This window comes from Lemur catta, chromosome 19, assembly GCF_020740605.2.
Source record: "Lemur catta isolate mLemCat1 chromosome 19, mLemCat1.pri, whole genome shotgun sequence".
Taxonomy (NCBI): Eukaryota; Metazoa; Chordata; class Mammalia; order Primates; family Lemuridae; genus Lemur; species Lemur catta.
The window spans coordinates 15,077,360-15,095,685 of record NC_059146.1 but is presented as its reverse complement, the minus strand read 5'-3'; the positions used below and the strand labels follow the sequence as shown (position 1 = coordinate 15,095,685).

At 34.8% G+C, this 18,326-nt stretch overlaps 1 protein-coding gene across 1 annotated transcript in view; it reads left to right on the top strand.

The window, feature by feature from the left end:
* Positions 1 to 18,326, top strand: part of ANKRD17 (ankyrin repeat domain 17) — a 145,923-nt gene that overhangs the window by 103,319 nt on the left and 24,278 nt on the right. The window contains 8 exon segments of the mRNA XM_045532928.1: positions 3,384 to 3,495; positions 3,640 to 3,785; positions 7,080 to 7,222; positions 7,732 to 7,945; positions 8,378 to 8,553; positions 9,906 to 10,068; positions 13,102 to 13,197; positions 14,992 to 15,108. Of these exon segments, the coding sequence (XP_045388884.1) occupies positions 3,384 to 3,495; positions 3,640 to 3,785; positions 7,080 to 7,222; positions 7,732 to 7,945; positions 8,378 to 8,553; positions 9,906 to 10,068; positions 13,102 to 13,197; positions 14,992 to 15,108 (1,167 nt within the window).

The following is an 18,326-nucleotide window of genomic DNA, read 5'->3' as shown; positions in this document are numbered from 1 at the left end:
TGTGCAATATAGTTTGAGTCAAAGGATCCTTCCATTAAGTGGTATTTTGCCTTTCAGAAAATCACCTGTATTGTTATTAATTCTTTGATCAGCAGTATTCAAAACACCTGTTTTTTTTCTGTACCTTGTCAGTCATTCTTAATATTAACCCAAATTTCTATTTCAGTTTATTTGTTTCTTGTATAATATGAAGCGAGGTAATATTTCTTACCATTTTGGGATGGTATAGATGTGTGTTTGGGGGATGGAAGCCTTATTTCAGACTCTTTAATTCTTTTGTCATTGTCTTAAAAGATTGTCTTAAAATATTAGTTGGTTTAATTTCTCCTTAATGCAGAAATACAGTGGAGAGACCCACTCTTAACCTTAGTTCCCCAAGGAATTTAACCAGCTCTCCTTTCTCAGCTTTAACTATTTTTTTCTTGATGTCTTAGGAGTATATATCATTTATACTTCCCTCAGAACTTGAACCTAAATTTTGCCCTGTAGTCACATTGCCTACATTATCTTTGTCAACCCTAGAGTACTTAGCAGAGTGTTTTGAATATAAAAGTTGCTTAATAAATGTCAGTTGAATTTATGTTTTATAATATGGGACATAAACATATTTTACTGATCCACTAAAATTTTCCATGCTTATCTTTTTCAGATTTTGTTTATGTCTCTTCATTCTCTTTTTAGGATTGGCATAGATTTCCTAAATTACTCTTTAAGCCTCCGGAGAATTTTAGAAACCTCATAAACTTCCTCATATAGTTGACTCTTCTGCTGAATGCATATGCACTAACATACAGAGGACATAAGACAGATATATTTAACATTATATTTATCTCAGTTGGCTGTGCTTGAGGTCCGCTTTATGATGTAGTGGGGAGAGCAGTTTGTTATCAAGAAGATCCTCTTGGTTTTTGTAAGCCCATCTCTGCCAATTATTAGTTTGTGTGGCCATCAAAGTTAGTTCCTTGAGCCTTTGTCTTCTTTTCTCTGAAATCAGATACAATAATTCCTTCTTTATAAATCTGAAATGAAGATCAAATACTGTAACACAGTCAGAGCTGTCACTCATTTAAGTTTCATGTCCTCCATTGTTGTAGTTGGTGCATTTCTCCCTTGTGACCAACCCTGATCTCTGCACTCAATAGCTGTGCTCTCTGCCAACCTCTTCTGCAGAGCAGCTTTTGTGGTCTCCCTCTTCATCACTGATTAGTAGGCTTTTTCTTATTTCTTGACTCTTTATTGATTTTGCCTTTTGTCTTTGGTTTTTATTTTTTATAATGGAGTTTGGTTTTTAGAGTTATTTACATTCTGGGAGAATATGACTTTGCTTTTATATTTATTATGTACCTTGTACAAATATATGTAAATGCAATAAACTCAATAAGTACATATTTTATATCTATAATCCTTTGTTTATTAGTAATACTCTTTGGATGTGTGACCCTTTACAGCTATTATCATTCATTCTACTTAACTATTATTTATCTTTTCCTGGGAAAGGCATCGTTTATAGGTGGAGAATGCAAACATGAATGAGACATGTTCATTACCTCCCAGGAATTTATAGTCTTCTGAGGGTAATAGACACATAAAGCAGATTGGTAATGAGTGCTGTAATAGGGGTGTATATGTGAAAGTGAGGGGAAACTATTATACTTCGAGCAGTGCTGCCCAATAGAAAAATGATGTGAGACACATTTGTAATTTTAAATTCTCCAGCCACATTTTAGAAAAGTGAAAAGCAACAGATGAAATAAATTTTAAGTATATATTTTATTTAACTTAATATATCCATTATATTGTTTCAACATGTAATCTATATAAAAAATTACTGAACTATTTTACATTTTTATTTCATACTTAAAGTCTTCAAAATTTGGTTTACATGTTACATTTATAGCTAGAATGATGAAACCATTTTTGTTTTCCTGGGACTTCCCTGGTTTTTGTACCAAAAATTCCTTATCCCAGAAACCTTCTCAGTCCCAGGTTTGTCACCCTACTTAAAGTGTATTTCAACATGGCCTTCATTGGAAATACTTGATTTGTATTTAGATTTGATTAAATGTACAATCGAAAAAGTAGATTCATTTACTCAAGTTTTCAGACATCTTAAAAGCTTTCCAATAATTGGATATAATATCAGTTATTAAATTTAAATTAATTATAATCAAATAAAATTTAAAATTCAGTTCCTTAGTCACTGTAGCTATATTTCAAGTGCTAATAGTCACATGTTGCTGCAGTTACATTTTTGGAGAACACAAATTTAGAGTGCTAAAAGTATGAGGAATTAATTAGATAATTCACTACATTAGCATTTAAGCTATGATAGAGTATGACCACTGGCAAATCTAGTATTGGTCACCATCATTAGCAGAAGTCAGAAGACAGTCATGCCTCATTATAACAGTCTTTGTCTTTCAAAATATACAGTATATTGTGATTATTTTTTGTTCCTTTAAGTATTTTGGGGCTTTGTTCTCAAATGCAGCGAAGTTACTCGGAAACAATTTTTTCATTTCAAAGCTTGCTCTTCAGTTTGTTAGGTGGGTCCATAACAGCTAATTTGGTCCCACAATGAGGATTCTACTTGATATCCTGTATGTTCTGAGGTCTTTCCACTCTGACTGGTGGGAACCAAACTATTCCTGGCCCTGTGTAATCTCTGGGTGGTGTTTAACCTGACTTTTCTGATAGTCATTTTCCCTGGCATCCAGTAGTTCTCTGATGCACACGTGCTGATCAAAACTCAGCTGAAGATTTGTGGGGAACTCTTGGCAGGTCTCTAGAGTACCCTTTCTCTGCAGTGCTTTCCACTTGTAATCTAGACACCTTGACCTCTCAACTCTTGTCTTCTCAAATTGGGAAGACAACCAGGCTGTTTGGGTAGCTGCTACTTTCACTGCAATCTGGAAACTCTCCAGGTAGTAAGTTGGGTTAATCATTTCTGTCCTCAGGGATCACTGTCCTGTACTGCCATTTCAGGTTTTGTTTCTTTCTTTTTTTTTTTTTTTTTTAAAGTTATTTGAGATAGAAAAATAAATCTGGTCTGTGTTACTCCATTAACAGCCAGAAGCAAAAGTGAGTCCACAGTATTTCTTTTAGTCACATATTTGAAAACAGCATATGGTTGAAAGTCATACTTTTTTTTTCTTGGTGCCTGCTTTAAAAATTGCCCATAAAGTTCAAATATTACTTGTAGACTTTAAAAATAAAAAATCACAGGTTGACCACTAATGGGGAAAAAAGTAAACTTTGCTATTCAAGTACTTGATATTTTAGAATGTACATATGTATCTGTGTATTTGGTATATGAACATATTATGTATTTGATGTTAACATTTTAAAATTAATAAGCTTATCAAAAAATTAATTTTTTATAGACCGAAAGTAACCATGACACGGCGCTAACACTTGCCTGTGCTGGGGGCCATGAGGAACTGGTACAAACACTGCTAGAGAGAGGAGCTAGTATTGAGCACCGTGACAAGAAAGGTAGTGCTTACTGTTTATTTTAGTTTTTGGAATATTGGTGAAAATTTAAGTATTTAGAAATATTACTTCTTAGCCCTAAATATTGGAAAACAGTATCGTTCGTTTGCTTTAGCATGTAGTAAAAAGACCATTGTTTTTCTTCAGGTTTCACTCCACTCATCTTGGCTGCTACGGCTGGTCATGTTGGTGTTGTGGAAATATTGCTGGATAATGGTGCAGACATTGAAGCTCAGTCTGAAAGAACTAAGGACACACCACTGTCCTTGGCTTGTTCTGGGGGAAGACAGGAGGTAACGTTTCCGCTTAGTGTAATTATTTTCCTCTCTTTGTATCAGAACAGTGGTTTGATATTGAGATTTTTAACAGTAACTAAAAGTATTATGTACTTGCAAAAAGACAAGTATCATTGTTAGCGTAAGCTATCTTGCCAGAAAAATCACACATTGTTTAGTTCTGCTCATCTAAAAGTCATATTGCTATAGGAATCCTCCTGTATTCTAAATCAAGTCTTTGTTTTAGTCTAAGTGTATTTAGGGTTAGAGAAAGACTAAGACATTCCAAATTTCTTATGTACGAGGCCTATATTCACTCATCTTTTCCTGCCCTAGAGTACATGGCATAAAAAGTACTTATGCCCAGTCTCTGTTGTTCTCTGTAAGATTGGTAGGGAATTAAGAATATTCCATTTTTATTTAGTCTGAGAATTCCTCTTGCTTTTGATTTTCCTCACCATTTTTCAACTCTCTGGAGGAAAGGTTCTCAGATAAGATTATAAGATTATGTGACCTTTTGGTTTTTTAAGGAAGTTAGAACAACTGATATAGATGAGGTGGGCCCCCAAAAATACAACTGATATAGGTGAGGTGGGCCCCCAAAAATACAGCTTTACACTCAACTTGTGTGTCTTCTGGCATTCAGTAATTAGCTGAATAATCTAATTTTTTCAAATTCAATCCTGTGGGCAGGGGATATAAAGTTTAATAAGCCAGCTGGGCTGTCTCCATAGATTCACAACTTCTCAATCAGGGAGTTATTGAATCTTAGATTTAGAAAGCACTTTACATCATCCAGATCAGTTTCCTACTTAGCTGAAAGTCTTCTTTTTCTTTACTTTCTTTTTCTTTTATAAAATTGTCCTATTCATCAAACCTAAAGTATGCCTTCCCCATGTTTCCCACTGTTCCTAGTTCTATTCTTTGCACAAGTGGAAGTTATATTGAACTAGGATTTTTTAAATAAGGTAGCAAATAAAAAATTTCAAGAGATCGAATCATTCTATACAAACAAATAAGAATTCTAATAATAAAATGGTACAAGTATAGGTAGACAGACGTTATCTTGTAGATGAAAAAAATTGGAGCCTAATAATAATATAGGCGTGTATTTTTTTTACAGTTTTTGCTTTGGCTATTTTTATAATTTTTGCCCCTTTATACTTGAAGTAGATACTAAATTAGATGCACTTGCCACTAGAGATGTTCTGGACAAGAGACTACAAGGGACTTGTCCCTACTGTGTTGTTACTTCTGATTGTGTGGTTTTTTTTCTTCCATAATCCACAGTGGAGGTAATGGGTATGTTAAAAGTATTATAAACCAAATGTTAAGTACGATAGTGAAAAATAAACTACTTAATTGATAAATCATTTCTGTTACCTCGGAAAAAATAAAGATTCCATCAATCCCCAAAATTAAAATTTTCCCTTAATTGAAATTTTTATGTAGTTTGAAATAATACTTTATATAATAAGAAAATTTTCAATGTTGAATCAAGAAATCAGCTGCATTCATTTACTTAATAATATTAAGGCCCGTAGGACACCGTAATTTTTGTTGTGAATAAAATATAACAAATGAGATTATAACAATCGTATTGTACAAGGAATGATTTTGCCTAGAAACACTCTGTTGCTTTAATTTGGTGTCATAAGAAAAGGTAAGTATTTTGAAGTAATTAGTAATACATGGGAAAGTCATTTTACTATAAAATCACAATTTTTTTTTATATTGAATGTTTATTACCTTTTGGAAACAGACCAGTCCTTTGAGAGATAACTGAGGTCAGTTATCTTTACATAATGGAGTTGAGAAAACTTGAGAAATTTGATTAGAATTTTCTGCTTTATTGTTTATAAGGTAAAATAGCCTAATGGCATTTTTTTTCTTGTTTTTATAAACTTGTCGTGTGATCCATCTAGGCTTACTGGTTCTGAAAGTAAAAAAGTGATGGACACAAAGTCATATCTAAAACTGGACATAGCTTTTTTCAACCAAGTAAAGTTTTAGCTGATAAGTAAGATAAAGCACTGTTTATTAACATTTAGTGTTTCCCAGTTGTATTTTAGGATATATTATTAATAGTAAGAGCAAGAATAAGAGCTATCTATGATCTTGAGCCAGTCTTTACTTCCCTGTATCTTATTTGTAAAATGAAGACAAAAATACTAGTACCTATGGGAAAGGGTTGTTTATGCATTAAATGGCACAGTTGGCAAAGATATCAGGGAACACAATTAGGACCCAGTGGTATATCACTACACACTAGAATAGCTAAAGTTAAAGACTAGAGATAATAAATGTTGCCAAGGATGTAGCACAACCAGTACTCATGTACTGTTTAAGGGAATGTAAGTAACATAAACACTGTAGGAATAGATCTGGCTATTTCTTATAAATTTGTATACTCAGAAATTCTAATAGGTCGAACCTATACTACACCTATACTAAAGTATAATATTAATGATAGAATCTAGGTAGTGAATAATGTAATGTGTTTTCAACTTTTGCATATATTTGAAAATCTCCATAATGTTGGGAAAACAAAGAATCTTTTATTCCAAGATTTAAAAAATGTTTAGTTACTAATTAAAAGTTTTAAGAATTTTTTTTTTTTTTTTGGAAAGGGAGTCTCCCTCTGTTGCCCTGGGTAGAGTGCCGTGGCGTCAGCCTAGCTCATGGCAACTTCAAACTCCTGGGCTCAAACAATCCTTCTGCCTCAGCCTCTCGAGTAGCTGGGACTACAGGCATGCGCCACCATGCCTGGCTAATTTTTTCTAAATATTTTTAGTTGTCCATATATTTTCTTTCTATTTTTAGTAGAGATGGCGTCTCACTCTTGCTCAGGCTGGTCTGTAACTCCTGAGCTCAAATGAACCGCCCACCTTGGCCTCCCAGAGTGCTAGGATTACAGGCATGAGCCACCACGCCCGGCCTAAAAATGTTTTAAATACATTCACACATATAAATGAAAAAATCTTGTCCCATATTCTGTTTTACCACCGTGTGGTAAAATAACACAGAAATACTAATATCCACAACAGTATGCCATAACATTCGTAGTCCATATCTTTCATGAACATGTTACACCATTTCAGTAGATTTCTAAATGGGTTTTATTTGAGAAGCTCTCTTCTTGTTAGCTTCTAACTGCTGTCATTTGAGGCTGGTTTTCTGCAGAGGATGAAAGATCTTTCCCCTTCTTTGTTATTATGATATACCAGAAAAAAAGAGAAATCAGAAATAAACACCTTGAAAATTTATCTCACCATAAGAAGAAAACGTATGTTTTTCCTTTTTTCTTTCCAGGTGGTGGAGCTATTGTTAGCTCGAGGGGCAAATAAAGAGCACAGGAATGTTTCTGATTACACGCCTTTAAGCCTGGCTGCTTCTGGTGGCTATGTGAACATCATCAAAATACTATTAAATGCAGGAGCCGAGATTAATTCTAGGCAAGTTCTTTTTTTGTCTCTATGAGGCCTTTAAGAGTGTAAGTAAAAGTGTTATGTTATTATAGTTATTTGCAGAACACCTTTTGCAGTACCATATTTAGTAAATTCATTCATTATACATTTAGGATCCAACGTGTTAGAGATTTTTGAGATTACTGTATTCCTTACTATTAAATGTAAACACATCATTCTTAGGCATTTTTATTAAGCAAGCAAATACGTGCTTTAAGATGGAAAGTCTATCCTAGTAATAACTTCATAACTTAATCACCTTCTAGCCCAAATCATTATGTTGAATGAAATACAGAAAATATTCCAATAAAGTAAAAGATTTTTAATGAAGTCTTCACGGTATCTCAAAGACTTAACTAGGGCTGAGAAGAATGGTTATTTTAAATAACCCTGCAAAATAAAGAATCTTACATTAGGATTCTATATCATCATCTAAGTTTTCTGGATCATTTAAAATGTATGTTTTTCCTTTTGTTCTCCTCATATCTGCACCCCAGAACTGGTAGCAAATTGGGCATTTCTCCTCTGATGTTAGCAGCTATGAATGGGCATACAGCTGCCGTTAAGCTCCTGTTAGACATGGGCTCTGACATAAACGCTCAAATAGAAACCAATCGGAACACTGCCCTTACCTTAGCCTGCTTCCAAGGAAGAACTGAAGTGGTTAGTCTTCTGCTTGATAGAAAAGCAAATGTTGAACACAGAGCTAAGGTAAGAAAAAGTCTGAGATTCACACATGTCTTTATTGCTTTGATATTTAAGGTGTATAGTAGCAACATGCTAATTATAATTTTGGTACTTTCTAGTAACATTTATCTCCTACCTACATATTCAGTCAGAAATCATTCTGTATAACTCACTTAAGCATTAACTCTTGAAAATCCCTCAGCAATACATTTTTATAGGCAATAATGCCATTAGGGTTAGCCACTGAAAAAGATGTATTTTGAAAGAGAAGGCAAGGTAGAATTATTTTCTTTAATAGACCAGACTAATTCAAAGAAGCTAACAACTGTCAGTGATGAAATTCAATTGTGCTTTTTAACAATGGTACCATATTGCTTCCTCAGATTGTTATTCTTTAACATTTTAGGTCTTTCCAGTCTCTTATGCGTTGTTTTTTTTATTTTCCATTAAACCTAGACTGGCCTCACACCACTAATGGAAGCTGCCTCTGGTGGATATGCAGAGGTGGGCCGAGTTCTTTTGGACAAAGGTGCTGATGTTAATGCCCCTCCAGTTCCCTCCTCGAGAGATACAGCTTTAACCATAGCAGCAGATAAAGGGCATTATAAATTCTGTGAGCTTCTTATTGGCAGGTACGCTATTATTAAACTGTTCATATATGAACACAAGTGTTACTAGTGATTACCATTCTCTCTGGGCAATTGTACTATTAAAAAGTTAAATGTGGGCCAAGTGCAGTGGCTCATGCCTGTAATAACAGCACTTTGGGAGGCCAAGGTGGAGGATTGTTTGAGCCCAGGAGTTTGAGACCAGCCTGGGAAACATAACAAAACCCCATCTCTACAAAAAATTACAAAAAAAAAAAAAAAAAAGGCATGGTGGTGTGTGCTTATAGTCCCAACTACTTGGGAGACTGAGGCAGGAGGATCACCTGAGCCCTGGACTTTGAGATTACAGTGAACAGTTACAGCGGGCTATGATTGGTCCACTGCCGGGGTGACAGAGGGAGACTCAGTCTCTTGAAAAAACAAAAACAAACAAATCAAACATGGTTACTTCTCCTTGTACAAGTCTTTTCTCCCCAAACCTGCTTGTTGTTTTCCAACCATCCATAGCTATGCTATATTGTCCGATTTGTTTCAATGCATCCTAAAAGTAGTTTTCTTCCTTTATTATGTGCATACACTTTTAAAGTCCTACAACAATTAGCTGTTTGAACATCTAGCTGTTGTCATCCATACTCACATCTCTTATACAATTTGAGTTTTACAAAGAGTATTAGTCCTAAGTCCTAAAAGTCTGGCAGCAATCTAAGACTTCATTGTTGATTTTCTTGTTCTTTTCAGTAATTAAGGCTTTTGGGTGATAGTTATGCAACTGTTCAAGGTATCAGACAGGATACAGGATAGTTTCTACTTTGTTACTTAGAAATTATCTGCCAGTCTTCCAAAGATACTTGTCTACTTAACTGGATTTCCTATAGTCTTAAAGACCCTTGTATGGTATCCTAAGCAGTAGTATTTGGTAATAACTGCAATTAACTGTTATTCACCCTGAATCTTCTCATCTACCATGATGCCCATTGAATGCTAAACCTGCATGTTATTCTCAGATTCATCTTTTTCTGAAGCTATGTACTTCAAATACAGATTGAGCATCTCTAATCCAAAAAGCTCCAAAATCCCAAATGATTTGAGCACTGACATGACGCTCAAAGGAAAAGCTTACTGGAGCATTTCAGATTTTGGATTTCGGATTAGGGATGCTCAACCTGTACACCAATATAAATAATCTGAAACAAATATGATTGCCTCATGGGATAGTGTTTGTATAGTGTAATTCTGAGAGGAAGACCTTTTAGTCCTCAAATATTAAAAACAATTTGTATCTTTACAGAATATTTTCACATGATAATAGTTGATTTTTGTTACCTATATTATTTCATTTTATTTAAGACAGTGCTGACTATGTCATTCATTTTTAGGGGTGCTCATATTGATGTACGTAACAAGAAGGGGAACACTCCATTGTGGCTAGCAGCAAATGGTGGACACCTCGATGTGGTTCAGTTACTGGTGCAAGCAGGTGCAGATGTTGATGCAGCAGATAACCGCAAGATAACTCCTCTTATGGCAGCATTTAGAAAGGTATAAGTCTTTCATCCTCATTTTTGTGGATGTTTTTCACTTACATTAGGAAGTATGTGGTTTCATGATCACTGAAGACTCATTTTGTGATTTAGCAGCTATGATGAAAGCAGTAATATAACATACAAGTAATTAGTCTGGCAACACTGAAAGGTAGATAGATACAGATATTGCAGATAAGCCATTATTATTAACCATATTGGACATCAGAGTTAAGTAAACTTCAAAACCTGTTTTAGGCCGGGTGTGATGGCTCATGCCTATAATCCTAGCACTCTGGGAGGCCGAGGCGGGATGATTGCTCAAGGTCAGTAGTTTGAGACCAGCTTGAGCAAGAGCAAGACCGCGTTTCTACTAAAAATAGAAATTAGATGGACAACTAAAAATAGAAAAAATTAGCCAGGCATGGTGGCACACGCCTGTAGTCCCAGCTACTTGGGAGGCTGAGGCAAGAGGATCACTTGAGCCCAGGAGTTTGAAGTTGCTGTGAGCTAGGCTGACGCCACAGCACTCTAGCTCAGGCAACAGAGTGAGACTCTGTCTCAAAAAAAAAAAAAAGAGCTGTTCTACGTAGTATTTTCAAAATCTAGTTACAGTCTTAATCTTTCACAAAGTATAAGTCCAATTAAGCATAACTAATTGGAAGTACTTATTATTCTCAACATTTGTTGGTAGATGAGTATTTTTTATATTAGCCCATAACTTAAATTGCTTTATTTTAATAATTGATTTTAAATACTAGGAATGAAGGAAGTCAATAATGAAAACCTAGCTACCAGTATTTTAAACTACTGAAAATCAAGTATACTACATTGAGAAGTAGAAATATAAATTTTGTGAAAACAAAAGAAACTTTCTTTCTGTACATAGCACAGTGCTGTAAGTAATTTGATGGTTTGGTTGATAATACTTCATTGATTTCTTAAATGCAACTTTAGTTTGTTACTGGCAAAATCAGGTTACTGTTTCAAGGATTATAATTTTGAGTTCTGTCATTTGGAAATATGTAAGTAAAATCCACTATAAATTCTAAACTGTTGAAAAATTTTATATATAAATTGCAATACATTATCTCTTCCTTTTTCTTTTATTAGTCCCTCTGACTCCTGTTCTGTATTGTACCTCTTCCCTAGATATTGATGATATTTTTGTTTCTCAGCAATCAAACTTATTCTTTCTCACTGGCTGTCTACGTCTTCTCTAAGCAAGCTAGGCTGTCATTATCAAGTTGACCTTTCTAACCACTCCACTATATTAGTATCCTCATTGAGAACCTTTTTGTTTCTCCCGAGTCTCTGAAATCATTTGAAATCTAATCTTAGTTTGGTATTCAAAGCCACCATAATTTAGTGCTTTTAGATCTCATCTCCCATTCTAAATCAGTCCCCGATGTGAAGAGTTATTTTCTTCTTGCTTAGTCTTTCCCTTGTTCCTATCTCTCACATCACCTTTGTTCTCATCTCATAGAATGCCCTTGTCTTTCCTCATTTTTCCAAAGTTACTCAGTCTTCAGATATAATTTGACTCTCTCCGTGTACACAAATTCTTTTCCTCTTTTATGAACACACATTGAGATCTCTTATCTCTCATAGGTTGTACAAGTTCTACATTCCTTTATTGTCTTTATCATTGATTTTGACAAATATGTATTTTTATGTATTATTACTCTAATTGTTAGTTATTACTCTAATATTTAACATGCATGTATCTTATCTTTCCAAATAGACTTTTATACTTACCATTTATGCTTCTTTGTATTCATTCCACTATTTTTTTAGAACCTACCATGTATAGCTATAATTTACTGGATTATATAGGGTGTAGCAGCCACGTTTTTTAAGTAATGTGCTTTAATCAGGGAAGAAAGATAAGTAACTCTGTGACTTCTCCCGTGTAAATAGTTCAAAGACTGTAAAGTGTTGGAGAGATCATTAGAAAATGATGTGAGTGGTTTTTGAACTGTTCATTAAAGAATAAGCTATTCTTTTTAAGGATAGTTTAAAAAGATGCAGTCAAAAAAGAAGAGATAGAGAACATAATACTAAAATTTAACAGCTGTTTATCCAGACTGACTAATTTATAGATGTTGTGTCATAGAGCAATAGTGTTATTGGAGAAAGTGGGAGCAACTCTTAAATGCTAGTCTAAAGATTTCGAACTTTACTTAGATACGGAACTATGTTATAGTAAATAATATAATCAATCATAGCTCATTCTTCATGAACATATATTTTCTTTTTTCACGCTACCTAGGACAGTGCTATGTGTTTGTTTTTTATCTCAATGAAAGAACAAAATTACCATTTCTATGCTTTTAATACTTAGAATTGAAAGTGGACACTCATGTCTAGGGAGTTGGCAAGAAAAAAGATGACGGTTTTTTTACCCCTTTAGACTCCTTTTCTTTGTACTGATTTTTTTTTTTTTTTTGGAGACAGAGTCTTGCTCTGTTGTCCGGGCTAGAGTGAGTGCCATGGCGTCAGCCTAGCTCACAGCAACCTCAAACTCCTGGGCTTAAGCGATCCTCCTGCCTCAGCCTCCCAAGTAGCTGGGACTACAGACATGTGCCACCATGCCCGGCTAATTTTTTCTATATATATCTTTTAGTTGGCCAGATAATTTCTTTCTATTTTTAGTAGAGACGGGGTCTTGCTCTTGCTAAGGCTGGTCTCGAACTCCTGACCTCAAGCAATCCACCCTCCTTGGCCTCCCAGAGTGCTAGGATTACAGGCGTGAGCCACTGCGCCCGGCCTTGTACTGATTTTTGAATTACTGTTTTTTTATTCAGAGCTGTTTAGAATTTTAGGTCACATTCTGTACTTTTTTGTACAGAATGAACAAGATGATGCAGAGAATGAACAGTGTAGATTTAACTCATTAAAACCAAAGCCTGTCTCTTTTACTGCAAATACGCAATTAAGTTTTTACGTTGTGGCACTAACGGTAATTACTGTTATAGTTCAGACAGACTGTGTAGATATATTGAATCCTGAAGGGCCTGTTTTCAATCTGACATTGATATCTATTTTTTAGGGTCATGTGAAGGTGGTGCGCTACTTAGTCAAAGAAGTCAATCAGTTTCCATCAGATTCTGAATGTATGAGATACATAGCAACCATCACTGATAAGGTAATATATGTTGAAATTCATCCCACTATATGAGCAAAGAATTCCATTTGGTTAATATATTTCCCATGACAAGAGAAATTCTTAGTTTGAGCAATAAAATGTGATATATAGCAGGTTTCATTTATCTGATAGTTAGGAATGAAATATGTATGCCATTTAAGAGACTCTTCTAGATTACCTAATGATTACCTTCATTATATACCTAATGAATCAATAAAACATTCTGTGATAGAATTACTTTATCTTTTAAAGTAATACATGAGTTAATTATGTGAACACTAAATATTTCAAAGCAAAATTATTTTTATTCATTAGTCTTATCATCTGTATATGTATATTTATCCAGACTGGTATCTATTTTGAAAGAGAAATGAGTCCAGTAGATTTTTATTTCCCAGAAAAAATGAACACAGTACTTTTAATTATGAGCAAGAAGTCTTAGACATGATATCCAAGTTAGAAAACTAACTTTTCAGTTTTGACTAAGTTTAAGAGTGAATTGGTTGGGAATTTTTCAGGAAAAGTAGGGAAGATAAAAATAAATCCTATTAGCAATCTAATTGAGATCTTCCCTTGGTGACATTTTGATGTAGAGTTTATACTAATACTTAAATAAAGTCTTAACACATGTCTCTGAAAATCCAAAGAGGTTAGCAAATCTAAAAATGTCTTCCTATTATGTTTTCACAGTTATTATTATATGATGGTAAGCTGCTTTTCCGAATAGGATTTTTTTTTTTTTCTTTAGCGTCTCGCTCTGTCACCCAGATTGGAGTGCAGTGGCCCAATCATAGCTCACTGTAACCTTGAATTCCTGGGCTCAAACAGTCTTCCTGCCTCAGCCTCCTGATCAGCTGGGACTATAGATGTGCACCACCATGCTCATATACCCCATAGGTTTTATTTAAAACAGCTAGATCCCTGTGCCTGGCTCTAGATTTCTCTATGACAATTAACATTCCTGTATACCATAGTTTTTTAGGGGGGAAGGGAAGAGAGTAAAAATTTTAAATAATTTTAAATATTATTGTAATATTTTTAATAATATTAAAAATAAGATTGGGCATGGTGGTGTGTGCTAGTCCTAGCTACTCTGTAGTCCAAGTTACTTGGGAGGGTGAGGTAGGAGGATCACTCGAGCTCAGGAGTTTGATGTTACTGTATGCTGTGATCATACCTGTGAATAGCTACTGCACTCTAGCCTGGGCAACATAGCAAAAAGTTATCTCTAAAAGAAATTAAAATGAAAAAACTAAAATAAGAAATAAGGAAATATTCCTTTGCTGTCCCGAAGTGTATTTTGAGAATGAAATCACTGTGAAAAAAGAAACTGTGTCCTTTCTTAGTGATTCTTGTACATGAAGTTGTAGCAATAAAGTGTAAATATTTAAGAATAGTTCTTGCCAAATAAGTACTTTAGAAGATTTTAAATCTGTTTTCTTTGTTGACATTTACCATAACCAGTTGACATAAATTATTATAGTTCTATCTGCTATGTGATTTCTTATTTTCAAATTATAAGATAGATAACTATAGTTTCCCAAAATGCCAGTCTAATGAATATTAGTTTAAAGAACAATAGAAACGGTTCTTTGCTTCTTTGCTTGTGTATATTTTAAAATATACCATTTAAATTATGCTTTTATTTGTATCTTTTTTTGGCCTCTTTTCCCCTGCCATTGGTCTTTATTGCTTATGTTTAAGTACCTTAAAGATCTTCATGTCTTTAGGAATCTATCTCTCTAAATGTGAATTGTTCTTTGAGCCTGGAAACATCTTAATTTTTCATTATAGGAAATGCTGAAGAAGTGTCATCTTTGTATGGAGTCAATAGTACAAGCCAAAGATAGACAGGCTGCTGAAGCAAACAAAAATGCCAGCATTTTGTTAGAGGAGTTAGACTTGGAAAAGGTAATGCTAATCTTTACATAAAAAAACCACTCTTTTTTTTCCATCCTGTTTTTTTCTTCCTGTAATTTGTAATTCACTATTTTTGTTTTTGTTTTTGTTTTAAATTATGTACATGGTTTTCTCTACACGGTTGGCTCAAAAAGTAGAGAGAATTTTTAAATATCATTAAAGGCATTCTCTTTGTAATTGCATTAAACAAAATTTTATTATAGGAATTACATTGATCTGGAAGTCAGGAAACTTAGCTTCTAATTCTGGATTTTAGTCTAATCTCAACTAATGATCTCTTAATCCTCAACCACATCTATGGTTCTTTGATCCCAGACCTTGTAATTTATTCGCAACAGATTTATTAGAAGTACCAAAGCATAACCAGCTATTGAAATACAACCACTTGGAATTTCTAATGAGTACGTTTTTTCAAATGGGTGACTTCTTTTGTACTTTTCTTTTTCAGGCAGACTACAGCATCACTCCCATCTATATCCATGGGGAGTAAAATAATCCAAAACAGCATATAGTTTGGAAAGTCCCGAATTCTTATTCATAAATTAGATGTAAATTGATTCTCCTGTATGCACTATATACTTTTATAGATAGTTCTTTTTTTTTTTTTTTTTTTGAGACAGAGTCTCACTCTGTTGCCTGAGCTAGAGTGCTGTGGCGTCAGCCTAGCTCACAGGAACCTCAAACTCCTGGGCTCAAGCGATCCTCCTGCCTCAGCCTCCCGAGTAGCTGGGACCACAGTCATGCGCCACCTTGCCCAACTAATTTTTCTCTATATATTTTTAGCTGTCCACATAATTTCGTTCTATTTTTAGTAGAGACGGGGTCTCACTCTTGCTCAGGCTGGTTTCGAACTCCTGAGCTCAAACGATCCACCTGCCTCAGCCTCCCAAAGTGCTAGGATTACAGGCATGAGCCACCGTGCCTGGCCTATAGACAGTTTTGATTGAGGGTGATACCTATGTAAAATTCTACATTATAAAGGAGCCTCTTCTTTCCTGAACTCCAGCTCATATTTCTGTTTGAAGGATTATCAGATTGGGTTCTTAGAGTTTGTTTCTCTATTTTTTAATGATGATTTACATCTGGATAAATGCACTTTTTTTGGCCTTTTGAGATATAGTACATTCTGGCTCCACAATTTTTGATTTAGGAGCATTGTTGTTGATCTTGAGAATTGGTCTTGCCTGGTCTGAGTTGAGGTTCTGCATGGGAACTTATTGCTTATATAAAAATGCTTTGATCAGCATATCTAATTTGAAAAATTAGGTTTATAAAAACTGCTGCTGAAAGCCGAGTGTGATTGTGTATGCCTGTAGTCTCAGATACTTGGGAGGCTGAGCCTAGGAGTTCAAGTGTAACCTGGGCAACATAGCAAGACCTCATCTCTAAAAAAGCAAAAAAATAAAAACTATAGCCGAGGACACTGGCTGTTGTATTCATCAGATTCTCTTATACTTACTTATTCAGTAAACATTTATTTATTGAGCATTTACTATGTGGAAGGGTCCCTGCTCTGGAGTAATTCCATCTAGTCGAACTACGGAATCCTCTTATAGTTCATTGTTTCCTTTCTTACAACATTTAACAACTAGAGTATGTTCTTGGCTGTTAGAATCCATAGAGAATAATTTTGATTTGCATCTTTGACATAGTAATTTTATCCCTTTCACTTCATTTCTTAGTTTTACCCTCTACCTCTTTCCTTATAAACTTCCATATAACCTTTTAGGGAGCTAGATAGAGTATATTTTTAAAATACTCCTATCCCATTCTCGTTTTCAAACATTTCATTCTTTGATTATCACTTGCTGTCTTTTCAGCTTTATTCCCTCTAGAATTCCATCTCTAAGAATCCTGCCAACACTCTGCCTACCAATAAATGGTAGGAGTCATTTATGTTATACTACCCTTTCACTGTTTCTTACCCCTTTCTTTCTCCTTTTTCTTACTTGTACCTTAGTAACTAAATGTATCTAGAAAAAATACTCAACCTTGATGACTAATCTTACTTTAAATATGTGATAACAAACTCTTTCATGCTGACTAGTAGTTATACTATATTTCTCCAGCCATTTTGTGATGACCAACAGTTAAAATAATATATTTCCTTAGTTTAATTTAGTCTCCCACTCATCTAAACCACTATTTCTTACTTTCTCCTTTATCCTCAGACTTCTGACACCTCTTGTTCACCTTCAGGAGATAACCCTGCATCCTGAGAAAACTGAAGCATCAGAAGGAAACCTGCAAAGACTTTCCCTACCCCATCTATGTACCTACAAATACCCAGACCTCCTTTCCTTCACCTTCAATAGATGACCTTGCATCCTACATCAGTGAGAAAATTGAAGCACCAGATGAAAACTTCCAAAAACTTTCCCCATCCCATCTATCCTCCTACCAGTACCTCCATCTGTATACTTCCTACCAGCGACTAGACAAGCTTCTGGTAAACATTCTCTCCATTGTTTACTAGATCCCGTCTGGTTTTCCCTACTCAACAACATTGTTGTAGCAATTATCTTTTCTTTCTCCTGTATTATTTTTTCCCATCTCCTGGATCATTCCCATCAGCATACAAGCTTATTTCTCCAAAAAACCTTTTGACTCCAGCCCCCTTGCCCTGACTTTTTAGCTGTGGACCCATTTTTTCTGAAATGTTGATGCCACTTTCAGCTTCTCACTTCTCTCTGTCTCCAATTTCCTACATCCATTAAATGAGTTAATGTAGTAAATTATCTTAGACCAGTGCCTGGCATATATTAAACCCTGTACATATTAACTATCAATATCATCATCATCATCATCATCATCATCATCACCTTTTATTTAGTTTTTTGGCAGTCTCTATGTCTGAGCCTTCTGTGTTCCGTTCTCTTCCTCTGAGTTTTCACTTCTCACCTGAAGTAATTGGCAATAGGATTCTTAACAGTCTTCCTATATAAATATCTTTGTCGTTCTGTCATCTTTTGTCTTCAATCTATTCCTTATCTGCTCCAATGTAACTTTCCCATCTTCCCATATTTTTGTAATAACACAGGTGGCATTGCCTTACTTCCTCCTCGGAAACCTTGAGTGCCTCTTCATTGACTGCATGGGAAATTCCAAGCATTCAGGTTCTCCTATGTTACTTCTTTAGGCTCATCTTTTGCTATGGTTCTCTATTGCTCACATGTCCCATTCACTTTCGTATGTCCAAATTTGCAGTA